This window comes from Abrus precatorius, unplaced genomic scaffold, assembly GCF_003935025.1.
Source record: "Abrus precatorius isolate BTA unplaced genomic scaffold, Abrus_2018 Scaffold10, whole genome shotgun sequence".
NCBI lineage: Eukaryota > Viridiplantae > Streptophyta > Magnoliopsida > Fabales > Fabaceae > Abrus > Abrus precatorius.
Genome location: NW_020874292.1, coordinates 19,836,626 through 19,854,550, shown reverse-complemented (window position 1 = coordinate 19,854,550; position 17,925 = coordinate 19,836,626). Strand labels below are relative to the sequence as shown.

Here is a 17,925-nt window from a genome sequence, read left to right as displayed (position 1 = left end):
TGTTGTATATTTATAATATATAAACATATATATGTATGCACTTGAGTGTGTGATGAACTTTGAATGTTGGTGTGTATAAATGCTTATGGACGCGTATAAATATATTTGTATATAATTGGATTGGACTGATTGGGCTAAAAATCAGGTTAAGGGTGTAATACTGGGGCATTCTCGCTGTAGTGAGAGGGCTCTGGGAAGAAGGCATGAAACTGTCGCCTTCTTGTTGCAGCGAGAGGTTCTTCGCTGTAGCGACAAAACAACAGTTTTGAGTGCATTTCTGGGTATAGTCTTGCTGTAGCGAGAGGGTCTTGCTGTAATAAGATTCTGCAGAAACCAGAATACAATTCCCTTTGAGATTTTTGCGGTAGCGATAGAGGGTGTCACTGCAGCGAGGTTCCTCACTATAGCAAGAGTGTCGCGACCAGAAGAGAATTTAAAGGGGTTAGGGTTTGGGGAAGCTTTATTTCTCACTTTTCCTTCGAGATTTCTTCGATTCCCTCACTCCCAAATCCTATTTCACTGATTAAATTGCCTCCAAAGTCGTTCGTAAGCTAAATTGAAGGTTGGATTCATGTTGGGGACGCTTGAAGGTGAGTTTTAATGGTTAGGGTTTCGGTTTCTCATCCCTATCCTTTGATTTCTCAGTTTCTGTGAGTTCTCATGGGGTTCTTCCATGTATTTAGGTCAAAGTTCGTGTGGGGGAACGTCTACCTTGTTGTTTTGGTGTATGGGTCTTCACTTGAAGTAAGGGGGGACTCTACCCTATCTCATTATGTTTAATTTACCGTTTATTTCGTTGAATGTTATGATGTGGCTGAGATAGAGAGTAGGAAATGTGTGATTTGATGAAAATTATTATGTGTTTGGAGTGAAATGTGAATTGATTATGGGGTTGACATAACCTTGATTGAGAATGTGTGTGAGCATATTGAGGAATGATGATTGAATAGTGTAAATGGTTGGAAATGGATATGGATGACCTGTTGATATGTTGTATGATGGAATAATGGCATATGTACCGAGTATTGTGAATGAATTATGAGCTTGTGTGTTGTGTACTGTAGATGAATGTGGGCCCCTATACCGTGTAATGTGATTAAACGTGGACAAAGTATGTCGTGTATGATATATTATGGATGGTTCAGCGATACATTAGGGGTGTAGAAGATGGGGACGGTAAAGATACCTTGGGGAAGAAAGAGTGGTGGTGACACCAACAGTGAGTGTGGGTGCACCACAGGCCACACACTCTCCTCCTAACTAAACCCCTGACCAACACCTTTGCTGAGCACCTATGACTGCCCACGCGGTATCTATGAGACGGGAGTAATCGACGACCATTCATGATGTGAAACTGTGATCACAGTGCCACAGTGAGCATGGTTAGGTGTAGTAAATGCATGTGCGTGAAATGTTGGTGCAGTGGGTGCACTGGTTGTGTTTTGAATTGAAATAGATGATGAATGATGATTATGATTGAGACTGAGATGCTTATATTGTGGAAGCATAATTTAAATTACGTTAGTAAATGTGTAGTGTTTGAGGTGAGTCTCTATATTTATATGTGTTGGGTAGTGTAGAATACTCACCCTTACATTTATTTTTCAGGTAACCAAGACTAACAACACCAGACTCAATGAAGAAAGGATGAACTGCTATAGAACTTATATTGTATTTTGAAATTATGATATAACTGAATTAGTCATGTAGCAATCTTTGATCTAAATTTGTAATCCTTTATTGTTTTGAATTGTTTTATGAAACTCTATGATGAGATATTTTTATTTAAATGAAAATTTTATTACTCCCATTTTACAAAATTATTACTTGAAAATTAATTTAAGGTGTTACATCTGTTCAATTGGCTAATTTCTTTACTAAGGTCCAACAACTAGTTTTTTGATAGGATTGTAACCAAGTTGGAATTTGTAGACATACATAGTCCAACTTGAAGGAGACTCTTACCTTATTACCTTTCTATTATGTTCTAATCTCACCATAATTTTGTCATTACTTTTTTTTCGGTTTGTTATGCTATTATATAAATAGCTTTTTCATTGTAAAATTGTGTGTGTATTTAGACTTTTATAATTCAGTTGAAATGTAAAGCAATAAAAAAAGGTTAAAGGCCTGGAGTCAGCCTTACCTAACTTTTAAATAATCTTTTAAGCCTTGTTCTCATTCATCTATAGAATACACTTATTATAACTTGAATAAGATTTTTTTAAGGCTTTTCTCTCGTAATAACAAGTGTCTTCTGTCGTTGATCCTAGTGGGAAGGCTCAACCGCAACAAGTCACTCGTAGATCGGCTAAGTCACCACTCGACTAATGTGAAGCTTAAACCAATCAATCAAGAGTAGGTAAAAAAATATTGCATTTAATTTCCATTAGATTAGCTATTGCAGGCCCGAATCTAACTAAACTCATCTTATGTAAATGCGGCATTTTAGTTTGATTTATTCAAGAGATGTTCCACTTTAGTTTAATTTCATATAGTAATTAACTGAACATCACATTAACGCTCCATGTTGCATCATTTCACCCCAACTAGTATTTTGACTAACACATTGATGGATTATAGAACTACTCTTCATTAGTAACTAGATTATTTAATTAAACTATTATTTAGTTAAAGGAGTTGTACCAACTGAATAAAAAAATTCTGACAAAAATAATTTTTCGATATATTTTATTGGTCCACCTTTTTTAAGCCCCAAAACACATAAGATGTGGGGGCCAGGTTTGGTACGCAGACATCTTTTTTTTTTTTTTTGACATTAAAGAAGCCCATAACTTATGATAATAATAATAATAGTAAATTATTTTTTAATAATATTGGTTTTATTAAAAAGATATAATTACTAACGACGAGTATTCTACAATTCATCAATGGGTTAATCAAAATACTAGTTGGAGTGAAATGATGTGACATGGAGTGTTAATGTGATGTTCAGTTACTATATGTTGAAAAAATTACTTACTATATGAAATTAAACTAAAATGGAACATCTCAATTAAAAGGAACGCACCTTTACTGGAGTATTAACCTGTTGCTTCAGTTGGCCGAAAGGCGACAAGTCTTGAATGAATTTTGACACTTAAACGAGATATGATGACAAAGTATACTATATGTGTAGAGAAAAGATAAAACTAATTTATTCACTTAAACTTTACACAATATTATGGTAGTTTGGATAAATTTTCATAGAAGTTTATATAAGAAAAATCAATATAAAAATAAATAAAATTTCTTTGATAAGTTAGAAACACTGATAATTTTTTATTTTATTTTTTAAAATGCTTTTCATTTACCTTAATCAAACTAAATCTATATTCGAAATGAGCTAACACGATAGTGAGGTTTTATTTGGATTGAAAAAAAAAAAAACACCCGCAAATTACATATAAAAATTTAGTTTAATGACAACATCATCACCAATACCACCCTGTCACTAACGAGGAAGATGCTCCTATCCGAACTCAGGGTGAAGCAGTAGGAGCGGATACAATGTACACCTTCATTCCTCGTCACACCATCGAAAATGGGAAGAAAAATGAAAGACAACAAACACAATTATTATATTATAAATACAATATCCCAGTGTGGAAGTTAATACTAACAGAACCATCCCTTCTGTGATGCAAAACAAAAGTATACAAAAAAATTTAAAGATGTCAGGTACCAGTAGCACAACCCACCATCTTAAGGTATTCCAAAATACTCCTATGATCTAAATATTTTAAAAGACAAATTAACAGCAGTGAATCATTTTTTACAAATAAACACGAATAATGGTTTGTTGTTTAATTATGGGTTCCATCCATACCCAATGAAATATTTCTATTTCCATTGCTTAGGTACCCTTTTAATCTTCAAGAGTTTGTACATTGGTGCAGTGTCAGTGAAAAGTCTTCTTCCATCCCTTGATGTTGATTCATGTTTCCATGCCGGTCCAATAAGCCATGACGCAGCAACTCCACCACCCAAGCCTCCTAACTGAAATAATACTTCTAATAATTTGTTTAAGAACGCGCCAGCAATAGAAAAGAAACTAGACACGGGTTCGGATGGTTTAATTATTGAAACTGTAACATTAAGATCTCACCAATGCCTATTTGCAAAAATATAACAGTTATGCACAGGAAATAAAATTGATGGACTGTTTTTAATACTATCTATATGCACATGGTTTTGGTAGGGGGCTAGGGGCTAGGGGCTAGTGTATCAAGTTATCAACCAAAATTTAGAGCCTTTAGTGGTTCATGCGATGTTGTAAAAAGTGCTTGGGGTATCAAGCATGAAATACCCTACATTTGTATGGCCAACAACTGTTACCAAACAAATAAACTAAGTGGATAAAATCTAAGGGCAGTCAAAAAGTTAACTGCTGTACACTCGTTAACTTGCAAACAATTACCTTTAATTGAAGAAAAAAAATCAGAAAATGTGAGATATAAAGCAATGCTACACTTACATGTCCCCAATTGTCAATCCCATTGGACAAAAGCCCAATAACCTGCATGAGAAATGCTTGTCCCCGTTAGAACACAAGGACAAGAAAAGAAGGCAATGACAACTGTAGCAGCTCCTCTACAAGTCATAATCATAGAATGGTGATATAAGTTAAAAGGATCCCTACATAACATTGCATTAAACAACACTCTTCCCCAACACATTTCCTAATTAAGCATATAACACAATAATATACAAGTAAATTCGTACAAAATTTCATGCAAAAACTGTTTCCTACTGCCTAATCAAGAGCATGTCCTAACGTAAAAGCAACAAGTTAGCAAAATCAGAAGAGATAGAGCACCTTAACTAAGGAATGAGAAAACAAACCCTACTGATTTTAAGTGATAACTCAATCCAATGGGCTTAGAAGAAATTATATCATTCACCCGAGAACTGTCTCAATCTCCTAGATTGGACACTAGAAAGCTTTCAGTTCTACAAACACAAGAAATGAAGACACTTACCATATTGAGGGCAATTACACGTGCTATGTGCTGCAAATCTTCTTTACCCCCTCCTACAATGTCTTTGTGCCTTAAGACAAACACAGCAACTGATCCAACCTGAATCACTATAGCTGATTAGAAATCAAAGATAATAATGAAAAGGAGTAACATGTCAGTTTTCTACCTTCTCTATTCGGAAAACAAAAAATTAGTAGGTTTCATGGGAAGGAGAATGAAGGGGCTGGAAGGGTGTACTCTCAACTTTTTCAACAATCATCCCATTATGTCAAGTTGTCACGTATATTATTTTACCTAGCTTTTTCACTTTTCAGCAGCGGGAAGGGTGAAGATTCTTGGACAAAGAGGGAGATATTGTGAAAGGGATATCAACATTCTACACTAAGCATGTAACTTCTCAAAACTACAGATTGGATCACCTACCAGGATAGCTTCAATTCTGGTCATATATATCTATATATACAACTATAGCAGTTGATGAACACACCATAAGGCAGATGATAGAGTGAATTTGTGGGAAATAAAATAATGAAATAACTTACTAGTCCAAAAATTGCTCCTGATGCACCTACTGCCGGCATTCTGCAGAACCAATAACTCATAGCGGAACCTGATTTTCTAGAAATTATGGAATTAGCATACTTGGAGATAAGAAATTTCATTGGTTATGGTAGAGAGAATGTGAGCAGTTACTTGCAATTGCAGAGACAAAGTAAACTGCAAGAAATCTTCGTGGACCACTGAAGCTCTCCACAGTAGGACCAACTGAATTTAAGGAATAACAATTTACCTGCACAATTTAATTTATGCATTTTAATATTTAAAGTTAAACAAACCAGTTATAATAAAAGGAATTTCAAACAATTAAATTCAAACCCAACCAACCATAAGGTGTCCAACATTTGCATGCAAAAAGGAAGAGGTGGCAAGTCTCCAAAGTTGTCCTTGGTCAATGAGACTGTTAATCTAGTAACATAAACAGCTCACATGTAAAGACTCCACAACATTTAGAACAAATATTCAGATTCTTAGCAGTAAAGTTACCTTTGCTCCCCACAATAATAGCTTGCCTTGAGTTGCAAGTTGTGCAATATAAAATCTGCACAAATAATTAGTAAATAATAAGCCATCTTAACAAGTTGTATGAAAATTAAAATAAATAAGTAACATCAGCCAATGACATTAAAAACAGAAAAATAAAGAACCATAAATAAGAGTACACCATCATCAGAAGTTAAAGGTTTACAGCACTATGAACACAAAAATGTCATAAGCTTAATATACCATTCAAGGGAATATGCTTATACTCACAAAACATTGGCAGCAAGGAGAATATCTGTCCATTTCCTTCCATTATATGGATTTTTCCCAGACATCTTGGAGTTAGACATCCCAGCGTTTCCAAAGCGAGTTCCATTTCCTCCCCCGTTAAAGAAAGAGAAACTAGTTGAACATGAGGAAGTCAAATCATTACTGGAAAGTTGAAGAGAATTCAACCCTTCGAGTTGAAGGCATCTTTGCCACCATTTATCCTTCAATCTAAACACGTGATTTAAAGGAGCAAGTTTCTGTTCAACAAAGGGGACAGAGGAGAAGTCAGGGAGCACCACCACAACATCAAAAAAGAGACCCAGTGGTCAAATTCACATAAACCAAAAATACAAAAAGAAGATTGAGAAACCACATCCACAAGAGAAAGCTTCTTCTACCAGAATGAAGCATGTTATTGTTCACTGTCATGAAGATTCACATAACTGAAAAAACAATCGAGTATACATTTCAAACACCATAACCTATCCATATTTCCATCATCAGCATTGAAAGTAGCACGAATCCAGTAACAATATGATTAACTAGGCCCACATGATCATTATAAACGAAATTCTAAAAAGAATTAAGTAATATGATATTTATTTATGACCTTCATTCAATTGGTCCCCATAACCTAAACGAGGAAAACAGAAATAATTCAAAAATTTTCAATCAAATCAAACTCCAGTTTGTTGCAAATTGAAACAAAATTAAATAAATGAAAAGAGACCTTGAAACACGAGTGAAGAAGAACCCCTAGGCGGAGATGGTGGGTGACGCGGCGGCGGAGAAGGTGGCCGAAGTGGAGGCACGCGGCGGTGGCAATGAGATCAAGCGGGTAAGGAGCGGCCTTGCAAACCGGTGACAAAAATGGCTGAGGCACATCCAATCCCACCATTCTCTTTCCACTTCAGAGTTGAGACTCAAAAACGTTTTCAGCAAACTACTTTGTCACCAATAGTTATGTTGCTTGTGCCACCTGTTTCCTTGTTCTTCTCTTTTTCTTTTTCATTTTTCCGTCTTTTGAATTTTACTTACATTTTTTAGAAAAAAAATTACTTTCTTTTTTATTTGTCAAAAGAAATATTATAACATAAATAAATAATTTACAACAAATAATATCCAGCAGAAAATAAAAGCAAAACAAAATTATCATAGCATATCACTTGTCATAGAAAACAATCTTATAAATATTTATGCCTAATACATATACGTACAGTGTAGCTTTTCACATGTGTACACCCAAATAACACAATGGAGTTTTCTTTTTTCTCAATAAATTTATCAAACCCCTTTTTCTTGTTTGGCTACACTCTCTTTGCCTTTTATTTTATCTTTTAAATTTTAATGGACCTATAACCTTAATACGCCCCAAAGCCAGACAACTGAAAGTTAACAAAGGATTACCATTAACATTCTCATTCGAGATTTTTGTGCACAGAGAAAGTAAAAGCAATATATATTTTAGAGAGAAAGGGGGTAAAGAATAAACAAATAGAAAATCAGGACATAAGTGAAGGTATCATTTTGAAATGTAGTTCTTCACCAAGAAGTAAGGTTTCTTTCATAACTTGTGGGCACGTACACCAGAACGAGCCTTCGAGATCTTCTATCAATTTCATTCGTGTCTTCAAATGAGGTGCCATGCACCTTTTACCTGCTTAATAGAAACCAAGTGGAATAATTCTAATATGATAAACCTGGTTTCCGTGTGAGATCTCATAGATGAAGCTATAAAACGAAAAGTGCTCGCCACCAAGAGCTACCTGCAGGTACCTTACGATTTTGTTAGGCTTGAAACTATAATCTAGGTGATATAATACCCATTTGTTTTATGAGAAATTTTGCAGTATTCTGATACCTAATAATTAGCGTTACTAGCTGCTGAATCATTATTACATTATTTTAGATAACCATGTGGTAAAATAAAAAAACAAACAAACAAATATAGCACTAGTTAAATTATATGTGAAACATTGTTTAGTTAGAGATTTTGTTTGATCTTACCTCTGCGATCACGAACATGATGTTCTTGGGAATCAAAGTAGGACTGCGTCCAATCTAGGACTCTACGGATAGGCCAGAACGAAGCCACTTGGCTCCAAATCCAGTTCAAGCTGCTTGTAACATCCTCAAACCCAAAGCTCTCCTCATAATTATTCTCATTTGGGAAGCGGTAATTATTAGCAGTAGCAATATCTTGTAGCTCATAGCGGCAAACTGGGCAAGTGTTGTGCATGCGCAGCCAAGGGACAACGCAATCAGAATGGTAGTAATGCTTGCATGGCAACTCTCTCACTTCCATGTCAAGCTGAAACTCATCTTTGCAAATTGGGCAATTGGGGTCACTTGCCAAATCGGCTTGTGTCAATTTCACCATTGGCAACGCTGCAATGGCTGAAGATGTAGCTGGAGGTGGCCCTGGCCTATTGTTCTGAACAATCCCATCATTAAACCCATCTAATATATTGTCGAAAAAGGTGCCGTTGACTTGTGGAAGTGGAACCAAGTTTTGTGGTGGGGAAATAGGCCTAGTTGGACGAGTTGGCCTTGCAAATCGTAGGGTAATCCAAGCCTGTGGATTTGGACCATCTTCAGTTTCCGTTTCCCATTGTGTTGTTGTGTTAAAATGGTTGTTTTGCCTCCTTGGAGATGGATCAAGAAGGAGAGCCAAGTTGTGCATTAACTGAGTAGCAGGAGAAGGTTCCAAATTATTGGGCACGTTCATGAGAAGCCTTGGCCTTGATATATCAAGCTCATAACGCAGTCGATGGAAGCAATAGGGACAAAAAGAACCATCAGGGTTTATAGAGGGTATCCTCACAGTACGTCGGCAATATAGGCACCAGAAATAGTGATAAGTTCTTGTTCTTCGAACCCCATCAATGACAATACGATGACGGCTTGTTAGAGACATGGAGAGAGAGTTGTGTTTTTGTTGGGATGAAAAAGTTAGTGTGTATTGAGGAAGAAGCAAGCAAGAACGTGGAACTATTTATACTATACGTGCATGGTTTTCATGAAGGTTAGAATGGATGAAAGGGATGGCTTTGGAATTTGGATTGGAGGCACAAGAAAGGGATTCCTTTGCCTTTGTTACTATTGACATCTGCTTTGGTTCTTCATCAAATGTTTTTCTTTACTTTTCTTCGTGAACCGTGTTTTCCCTTAACAAGGCAAACGATGCTTGAATGATAATGGGAAGTTACAGTGCTTTTGGTTTCCTTGAGGATTTGAACTTAACAGAATGCCATATTAATAGATAATATACTCATCATTCCTTGATGGATGTAGTAAAGTAATGGCAACCGTCAAAGAAAAGTAAGTGCGTTGACACAAACTTTAAGCGTGGGACCCTTTGCCGGATTTCCCGGCAAGAATGGATTTTGTGTAACAAAAACACTAAAACCCTCAAAATTAAAAACATATGTTTGACATTTATCTAACACTTGTTTATAATTAGATAATATTCACATATTTTTGTTAAATACTGTGGCTTATCTTTTATCTATTAAATTTTATGTAAATTTTATTAATAATAAAATTGTGTTGCGGATATTTTTTTAAACATAGGTTACTTGATGTTTCTTTGGAGTCGTGAGCTTTTTAAAGCTTGGAGCATCAAATTGATGTTAATATGAACATTTTAGTTATCCTTCATTTGATGATTGGATTAAAAATATATTATTCAAGCCTAGAGCATATCTTTTTCTATTTTTTTATCGGACATTATATTTGTTAATGTGATGACTTTAAAGTCTTTTGACAATTTATTTAGTATGACAAATAAAATGAAAATAAAAAATAGAAAGAAAGAATATGAATAAAAAGTGAAGTTTAATTTTATTTTTAATTCTCATATTTTATTTTATGTATGATTTCAGTACCTTTGATTATAATTCCGCATATTTAGTCTTTATGATTTTTTAATTATTTAAATTATTTTTTATCCAAATATTTTATTTAATAATTAATAAAAAAATATTATAAGATATAATATATTATTCATTTGTATAAATTTATAAATAAGAGTATGTGAATTCTAAATAAAAAAATAATTTTATTATATTTTTTAAATTATTAAATGAGAAATTGGAGTAAGAAATTTAATGTAAATATTTAAAAATTAATATAACTAAATATGAACAATTAAAATTAAAAATATAAAATTATATATAAATAAAAATGCAACAAAATTAAAAAAGTAAGTGAAATTTTAAGTTGTTTGGTACTGTGTATAAAATAAAATAAAAAAATAATGTTATTATAAAGACATTCATATGTTTTGTTATAAACTACTTCAAACGAAGAGACTAAAAATATTAAAAATAAGAAAAAAATGAATAATAATTATATCATTGTCTATTCTTTCTTTCTTTCTTTTTTAACACTTAAGGGAGGAAATAATTTAAGCTCAATTTGGTAAAATATATTAGAGTTGTTTACAAAAAAATTAATATTTGATAAATTAATTGACAATCTATAATTGACAAAAAAAATTTATAACTTTATAAGTAACTGATTAAATTAAAGTTGTTTAATAAAATCAACTTAAATATATTAAATAACTAAAAATGATATGAAATATTTATTAATATAATATTAAAATTAAATTAAAAGAGATATTTATGATTTGTATTTATATGTAATTTATTTAAAAGAATAAAAATAAACATGAAGTAAAATTATTGATAGTTATAAGTTAAATATTATTGACAAGTTTTTAACTTTAAAAAGCTATAAGTTTATTCTATTTTTCTGTTGTTAAATAACTCTAAAAGAATTTTAAAAAAATTAACAGTAAACTCTTACATAAATTATAAACTTGTATTATCAAAAATATCTTTAATGTAAGTCTCATGAAAATATTTTCTTTTTCTTTTGTTTATATGATGATCTAAACTGAAAAATAAATTTGTTCTTATATATTTTTATTAATCTCTTCTTTACATGTTTTTGCATAATAAATCAAGTACTTGGTTTTTCAGTTCTTTTGTTGGTATCAGTTATTATTAGTTAGGATTCAAATGTAGCAAATTTACTTTATACTTTTGGTATTTGGGGAAGTAAATAATTGTTAAAGAAAAGGAAGGAAGTATCATCCAATATCATATAACTATCAATCTTTTAGAACAATATTTTTTCACCGTGAATACAATTTTAGATTAGGTTGATTGATGATTAAGTTTGGTTTCAATCCAATAATTCATAGTTGAAACAATTTTAACCTTACTAACAACGTGAGTCATCTTTGTCTAAAGATCTCGTTTTCTAGTTCAAAAAATTTTGGTTAAGATTTGTAATGGGATGAATAGGTGGGTTAAGATAGTTAAAACTTGGGTGAGACACAAAAATTGAATGGACTTTCTAAAACATCAACAATTAGTGGACCAAAACAAATCTTACTCCAAAATGCAATGGATGCAAATTTTCAAGTAATCCAACAAGTTCTTATTATCATGTCCTAAAGAGATACAACTAACGTTTCCTTGAGAATAAAAGAGCTTCTTCGACCCAAGCATAAGCTTGGCAATTATGTTGTAAGTGATATTATGCCAGAATGAAGATCTGAGAGCGGTTCCATTTTAAATTAGAGAGCGTTTAGAACTGCTCTAAAATCTTGCGTTATCTAATGTGTTATATTTAAGAGAGTAGTTAAATAACCGTTCTTCAAAGTATAGGTGTAAGATTACAGAGCATTTTTACGTGAAACTGCTCTTTAAAGTATAAATGTAAACCACAAATTTGAAATTTGAAATTAGTTTCTTTTTTAGTTTTCTGTTGCAAAGTAAAATTGATTTATTATTACGTTTAAATCAAAATTTAGAATTGATTTATTTGTGAGTTTTCTTCATTTTTATCACAAATCAAAATTAAATCTTGAGTTTATATGTTTGGTGTTAACCAAACAGTCCACATTTGCATGAACCAAACAAAAAAAAAAGAACAAATTAATAGAATGATTTTTAACGTTAATAGAGAGAAAAAAGAAAAAAAGAGAGAATGGATGATTCATCGTTAACAAAGAGAAGAAGAAAGAAAGAGAGAATGAAGAAGTACCTACAGATGTGAAAAAAAAAAAACTAATTTGTTAGCGCAAATAATATGAAGAGAGCAGGCTAACAAAGAATGAAGAGGTACCTACAAATATAAAAAAAATATAATTGTTAGCGCAAAGAAGATGAAAAGAGCAGGCTAACAGAGAATGAAGAGGTACCTATAGATCTGGAAAAAAAAATCAATTTGTTAGCAAGAGGAGACGAAGAGAGTAGACTAACAGAAAAAGATGAAGAGAACATATGAGAGCAGAAAAGACGAACAAAACTTACAATAAAAGAGACCAACTTTGTTAACTAAGAAGAAGAAATGTGTTTAACGTGTTTAATTTATAAACAAATTTAATGACTTTAGAGAGCAGTTACTAGATAATCACTCTCAAAAGTATAGTTCTAAGAGTGGTTAACAAAGAACTGCTCTCAAAGTCTAAGTTAGTGCTCCAAAAAACTCATTTCTAGGGTAATGTGATATGACAATGTCCTTGGTGGAAATGGTAAGAGCATGATGCTACTTGGAGAAGAAGATAATGGATACCAAGATGAAAACAAGAAGGATGACTGAGTAGGCACAAGTCTAGCAGTAGCAAAGCATGGAGTAGTGAATCCAATGAAAAAGAGAAGAAAGTTTTATAAAATAAAGGGTAAAGAAAATGAGAGAGCTTGAGAGGGAGATAGACACAAGTGAATGAAGGATATTTATACCCGATGAATTTTTAGATAAATATTTATAAAAGAAAAAAGTATAAATAATAAATAATTTTTTTATAAATTAAAAATAAATTATCTCATTACATTTTAGAGAAATTAAATGAGAATTTTTTTTTAAATTTCTCAAAAACATAAAAAAAGTATAATTTATTTCTAACTTATAAAAAAAATTATTAATTTTTTATTCTACAAAAATTTTACCTAATCTATACAATTCCAACATCAATGATGTTGTTAAGCAGCCATCATATCAATATGTAAGATATTCGGTCAGTAAAAAGTATTTTTTATTTAAGCTAACAAAATTTGCTTAAGCAAATTTAGTAAAAAAAAATAATTTTTGCTTAAGTTAAAATTGCAAAAGTGTGAAATTAAATAATAAAAAACAATTGAAAAAAATCCATAGAAAGTACATGACTCTTCATATTATTGACTATCAGCAACACACTCCTTTCCAGATATAGTGAAAAAAAATAAATATGCTAAAACTCCTAGAACTTGTAGTAACAATTATTTTTAGAGAGAAGAATCTCATAGCCTTTGCCACAGGGACACTTAAAATGAATGCTTAGGCACTTCTCAGCCCACTCTGCGTTCACAACTTCTTCAACATATCCTCTATAGTTATTTTTCATTAACATTTGCTTTAAACCCAAGCAACCTTAGATAGGTGTTTGGAGGGCAAGTATACCCATCGAGAAATAATAAAGAGTTCTAAAATAAGTTTCCGAAATATCGTCTCACAAGGATTAATTTTCAATTATTAAGAATTTTTAATTCAATTGTTTGAGCCTAAAAGATGTGAAATTTAATAAGAACCAGAATTTAATTATAAAACTAATTATGAATAAAATAACGCACGTCTTGGTTGAACTTATAGGAGAAGAAACTAAGGCGTATGAGTTTTCTCATTCAATCCTTTATTTTATTTTTTTCATTTAACTCTAAATTTGATTTACTTGTGATTACTAATCATTCATACAAATACTTTTAATACCCAATGATCATGCAATATTAATATTCTTTTCTCTTAATATCCCCAATGATAATGCAAGGCATCAATTAAAGAAAGCATAGAGCACATATGAACTTGTTAATTTAATAACGATTGGAAGAGAAAGATTGGTTTGGTCCACCTAATCCTTTGTCTTGTTTTATCCTATAGATCCATTAACTAATCGAGGTACAATCGCCTAACGATATGATTAATTAGGATTATAATTATACGCAATAGGATAAAAGCTAATCACAAATGGAAACCAAATATAGATTCAAACTTTAAAATCTCATAAATTCATGAACAATAGTTCCCATAACCCTAGCTATGGACGTAATTACTCATATTAAAGGAAAGAACTAAAACAATCATAAACAGAGTCATAATCAAAAGAAATAGCAAACTAGAGTGTGAGATGAGTTATCGGTCTTTAAGTACGATCGCTCGAAACTCTAAGTTTCGCCAAGAGTATGCCTAAGATCTCGTACAAAAGAAACGAGATGAGAAGCGTATCAGAGAGTAAAACACAAGATGTAAATGGTGTATCCAACAAGATGCCTGAGGTGTCTCTTTTATTGGATTTAAAAACCCTAAAAGTTATTTATAATTGGACTTCCCGCAAATGAGCACGACCGTGTAAGACCTTTGTTAAAAGGGTCTGAGCGTGCTGATTGCTATGAAACTCTAATCTTTCATCAATTTAGGCTCAAAATGCACCCAAAATTTACTTGTGGTCTCTTTATACTAAACTGCACATTTAACATATAAATCAGTGTAAAACTCAATTAAAATAAAAGTTAAACATAAATATATGAGCCATAGAAGAAGGCTTAATTACGGACTTATCAATAGGACTTTGTCATCTTCAACGCCATCACATGAACTTGTACTAAAATTTCTCAAATTTTCTGCAGTTTAGAGAGGAAGAATATGAAGTTTTAAATTTTTTTGCAATTTTAGCTTAAGCGAATTTTGTTAGTTTAAGAAAAAAAAATCACTTTTTGCCAAATTCACTTAACCGAATTTAGACTGCAGGCTGCAATTCTCTCTAAAACTGTAGGGGATCCAGATTCACTTTATGGTCATACCACAAAATCTTAAGTGTTTTAAAACATATAATAATGCAACTATTTCTCAATCAATTTTTCAAAGTTATCATTCCTATAATCATTATCATCATTCTCAATAATTTAACTTGATTCTAAAAGGTTTTATCTCACTAATGTTTAGTACAAGTAGCATACTAGATAATACATTTGAAATATTTAGTGGGATGATATATGTAGAGGTCTTTAATAACTAGGTAGTTATTGGTGAAAAACAATTTTTTTTTAAATCTTCTGTAGTTTAGAGAGGAAGAAGATGAAGTTGAAATTTTATGTAATTTTGTCTTAATCAAATTTTGTGGCTTAAGTAAAAACAACTTTTTTAGATTTAAGCAAAAAATATTCTTTTTGCCAAATTTGCTTAAGTAAATTTTATTTTGCTTAAACAAATTTATACTGCAGGCTACAGTTTTTTCTAAAACTGCAAAAGATCTGAATCCATCATTTTAGAAGGTTTCATGTTTTATTTTACTTTCTCTTTCATACTTTTTTTTTCTTTTGACTAACTAAATTATTTTTAGTTAATTGTGCATATGATTGTGACTTCGAACTAAGTTTTTTTATTTAATTAATGATATTTAAATTTTTTTTACTCACATTATTGCATTGAATTAATCACTTTTGGATAGATTTAGTCACATTTTACCTATATTCACAAGAATTTATGCAATGCAAGATAGGTTATATAATAACAAATTTTTATTTATCTTATTTGAATCATCCATGTAGCCCTTTTCATTTGGTTAAATTTAAGTATTTTCTTAAGGTTCTAAGTTTCTACACTTAACTTATATTGATAATATTATTTGTACGAGAGTACATCTCAAATGAGAGAATGACTTTAAGAAAAATCTTACAGACACACCCGTATATTGTTTCACTTGTTTTTCATGTAAGATTATGGCAATTTGAGATTTTTCCGTCCATATATTTTCTTTATTAGACAATTACATCCATTTTAACTCTGTTTAATAACAAAATGTAACACATATATGCAATCGTACTTTTAACTTATTTTTATTTAATAAAATAAAATATTAATTATCAATGATAAAAAGTTGTACTATTTTAAATATTTTTTACTTATAGTTTAAAATTTAATGTAAATAAAAAATTGAAAAATATTTGTAAAATGTAAAAAAAATTAATAAAAATATATAAATGAAAAAAATAGTAAATGAAGAAGAAAATTAAAAAAATAAGAAAAAAAAAACCTCAATGCAGCTCAAACCTTAAGAGAGTAAGTGTATGAGTCCATTTTCTTATAAAATTTTCAATTTACTCATGTCTTATCACATATAATACTATTTACACTTGATTTTATAAAACTCACACCTCAATATTACTTACACACTTGATACTATAATATATATGGACACATATTAATATTATTAATTTTTTGTTTTACTTTTTAAAAACTCAAACTTAAAATGTAATGTAAAAAAATAATGTTTCTAAAGTTTTTTTAAAACTCATTATCACAGAAAATAATGTAAAACTAATATATTAGTTTGAGAAGATGAAATATCATGTAATTTTATCTTGTTGTTTGACGTGTATTTTTAAAGAAACTAATTATTTGGATTTTAAAATAATATTTTTTAATATTTTTTTTGAAAAGTTTATTAATTACTATATATGTATATTGTTGTTTTATATTTTAAATATAAATTATGTCATGCCAAAAGTCTATGTTTCGTAGACTTAGACTAAATTACTTATTTTGATTATGAATACTTTGTTTAAAAATTTTAAAAAAAAGAAAAGGAAATAGTTTGAAAGTAAGTAAAAAGATGAAAAGGAAGAAGAAAAGTGTAACACTCTTATCTCAAATTTTGTAAAATATATATATTATACTTTATATTAATTGTAAAATACAAAATTTGTGTATAATGGCTTCACAGTGACTAATTATTCAAATTTTATTTCTATACAATATAATAATTTTTATAATTATTTTCATTCAGATTAGTATAAATGGTATGGCAAAAATTTCAAATGTTGTATAAACATAATCAAAATTTATAAATTAAAAGACTGTACATAATTCCATAAATCCAGTATAATAATTTACAAACCACTTATCTAAAATATATGAGTCTTAAAATAATATTACATCATATAAATTAATATAAGTCCCAGAGTAGTCTCAAATCATAACTCAGCACTGAAGATCAATCCTATTCATTAACCCCATGCCAGCTCTCTATCTCAGTCAAGTCCTCTAAGTCTAAGTCATCATCTGAACCTAGATAACCATCACCCAAATCAGTTCTGACCTCTGTCCCAGTTAAATGCTCGAAGGTCCATTGGATAGGTCTTCCAAGATGATCATGATCGTGGCAGGTGAATAGGTACATAAGGACTGTTGGACTTCTAACAGTACCTCTATACATATATACACGTAGGGTCTGGTGTATTCTACTCCTAAGGAAGTCAAATGGGTTACTACAAAAGTAATCTATCTCTATTATAACAAAAACCCTAGGTTCATCTTCTACAAATACAACAAATTTAAAATAATTTACTCTCTGATATTCATTAAATACATAATTTAACCTAAAATGTACAGAATTATTTACTAGTCTAACTCTTCCCTGAGGCTCTTTCATCTTAATTCTGTGAAATTATTAGTAAGGATGAGCATCTATTCTATCCTTTTTCAAACATTATATCATAAAATCATAATTTATAGTGTAAAGGCAACATATTCATTTTCATACAAAACATCACATTACACACATATTCACACATATATCATTCAT

The 17,925-nt window shown here is 30.9% G+C and overlaps 2 protein-coding genes across 4 annotated transcripts; both read right to left on the bottom strand.

The window, feature by feature from the left end:
• Nucleotides 1–3,561: 3,561 nt before the first annotated feature.
• On the bottom strand, nt 3,562–7,272 carry LOC113847023 (RHOMBOID-like protein 10, chloroplastic). Of its 3 annotated transcripts, none has more exons than XM_027475854.1 (9): nt 7,024–7,272; nt 6,294–6,550; nt 6,027–6,081; nt 5,868–5,948; nt 5,676–5,772; nt 5,525–5,592; nt 4,983–5,081; nt 4,478–4,519; nt 3,562–3,999 (listed from the first exon to the last, which is right to left on the bottom strand). In XM_027475854.1, exons 1-9 carry the CDS (start codon nt 7,189–7,191, stop codon nt 3,844–3,846), a joined length of 1,023 nt encoding a protein of 340 aa, XP_027331655.1. In that variant the 5' UTR covers nt 7,192–7,272; the 3' UTR covers nt 3,562–3,843. The 3 variants fall into 3 exon arrangements, with proteins under 3 accessions (XP_027331655.1, XP_027331663.1, XP_027331672.1); XM_027475862.1 differs by having other exon boundaries at nt 3,862–3,999; nt 4,478–4,593; XM_027475871.1 differs by having other exon boundaries at nt 3,978–4,013.
• Nucleotides 7,273–7,795: 523 nt separating this feature from the next.
• Nucleotides 7,796–9,220, bottom strand: LOC113852011 (E3 ubiquitin-protein ligase RING1-like). Its single transcript, XM_027482272.1, has 2 exons — nt 8,301–9,220; nt 7,796–7,950 (listed from the first exon to the last, which is right to left on the bottom strand). The coding sequence occupies exons 1-2, from the start codon at nt 9,208–9,210 to the stop codon at nt 7,796–7,798; spliced, it is 1,065 nt and encodes a 354-aa protein (XP_027338073.1). The 5' UTR covers nt 9,211–9,220.
• Nucleotides 9,221–17,925: the final 8,705 nt, after the last annotated feature.

What these genes read in the sequence shown, in the direction of transcription:
- LOC113847023 (XM_027475854.1), bottom strand. Translation starts at nt 7,191, where the DNA reads ATGGTGGGATTGGATGTGCCTCAGCCATTTTTGTCACCGGTTTGCAAG. An exon ending in CTCCTTGCTGCCAATGTTTT is followed by an intron (nt 6,082 to 6,293) that starts GTGAGTATAAGC and finishes TTATTTGTGCAG; the next exon opens with ATTTTATATTGCACAACTTG. An exon ending in CAAATGTTGGACACCTTATG is followed by an intron (nt 5,773 to 5,867) that starts GTTGGTTGGGTT and finishes TAAATTGTGCAG; the next exon opens with GTAAATTGTTATTCCTTAAA.
- LOC113852011 (XM_027482272.1), bottom strand. Translation starts at nt 9,210, where the DNA reads ATGTCTCTAACAAGCCGTCATCGTATTGTCATTGATGGGGTTCGAAGA. An exon ending in TCATGTTCGTGATCGCAGAG is followed by an intron (nt 7,951 to 8,300) that starts GTAAGATCAAAC and finishes TCTATTAAGCAG; the next exon opens with GTAAAAGGTGCATGGCACCT.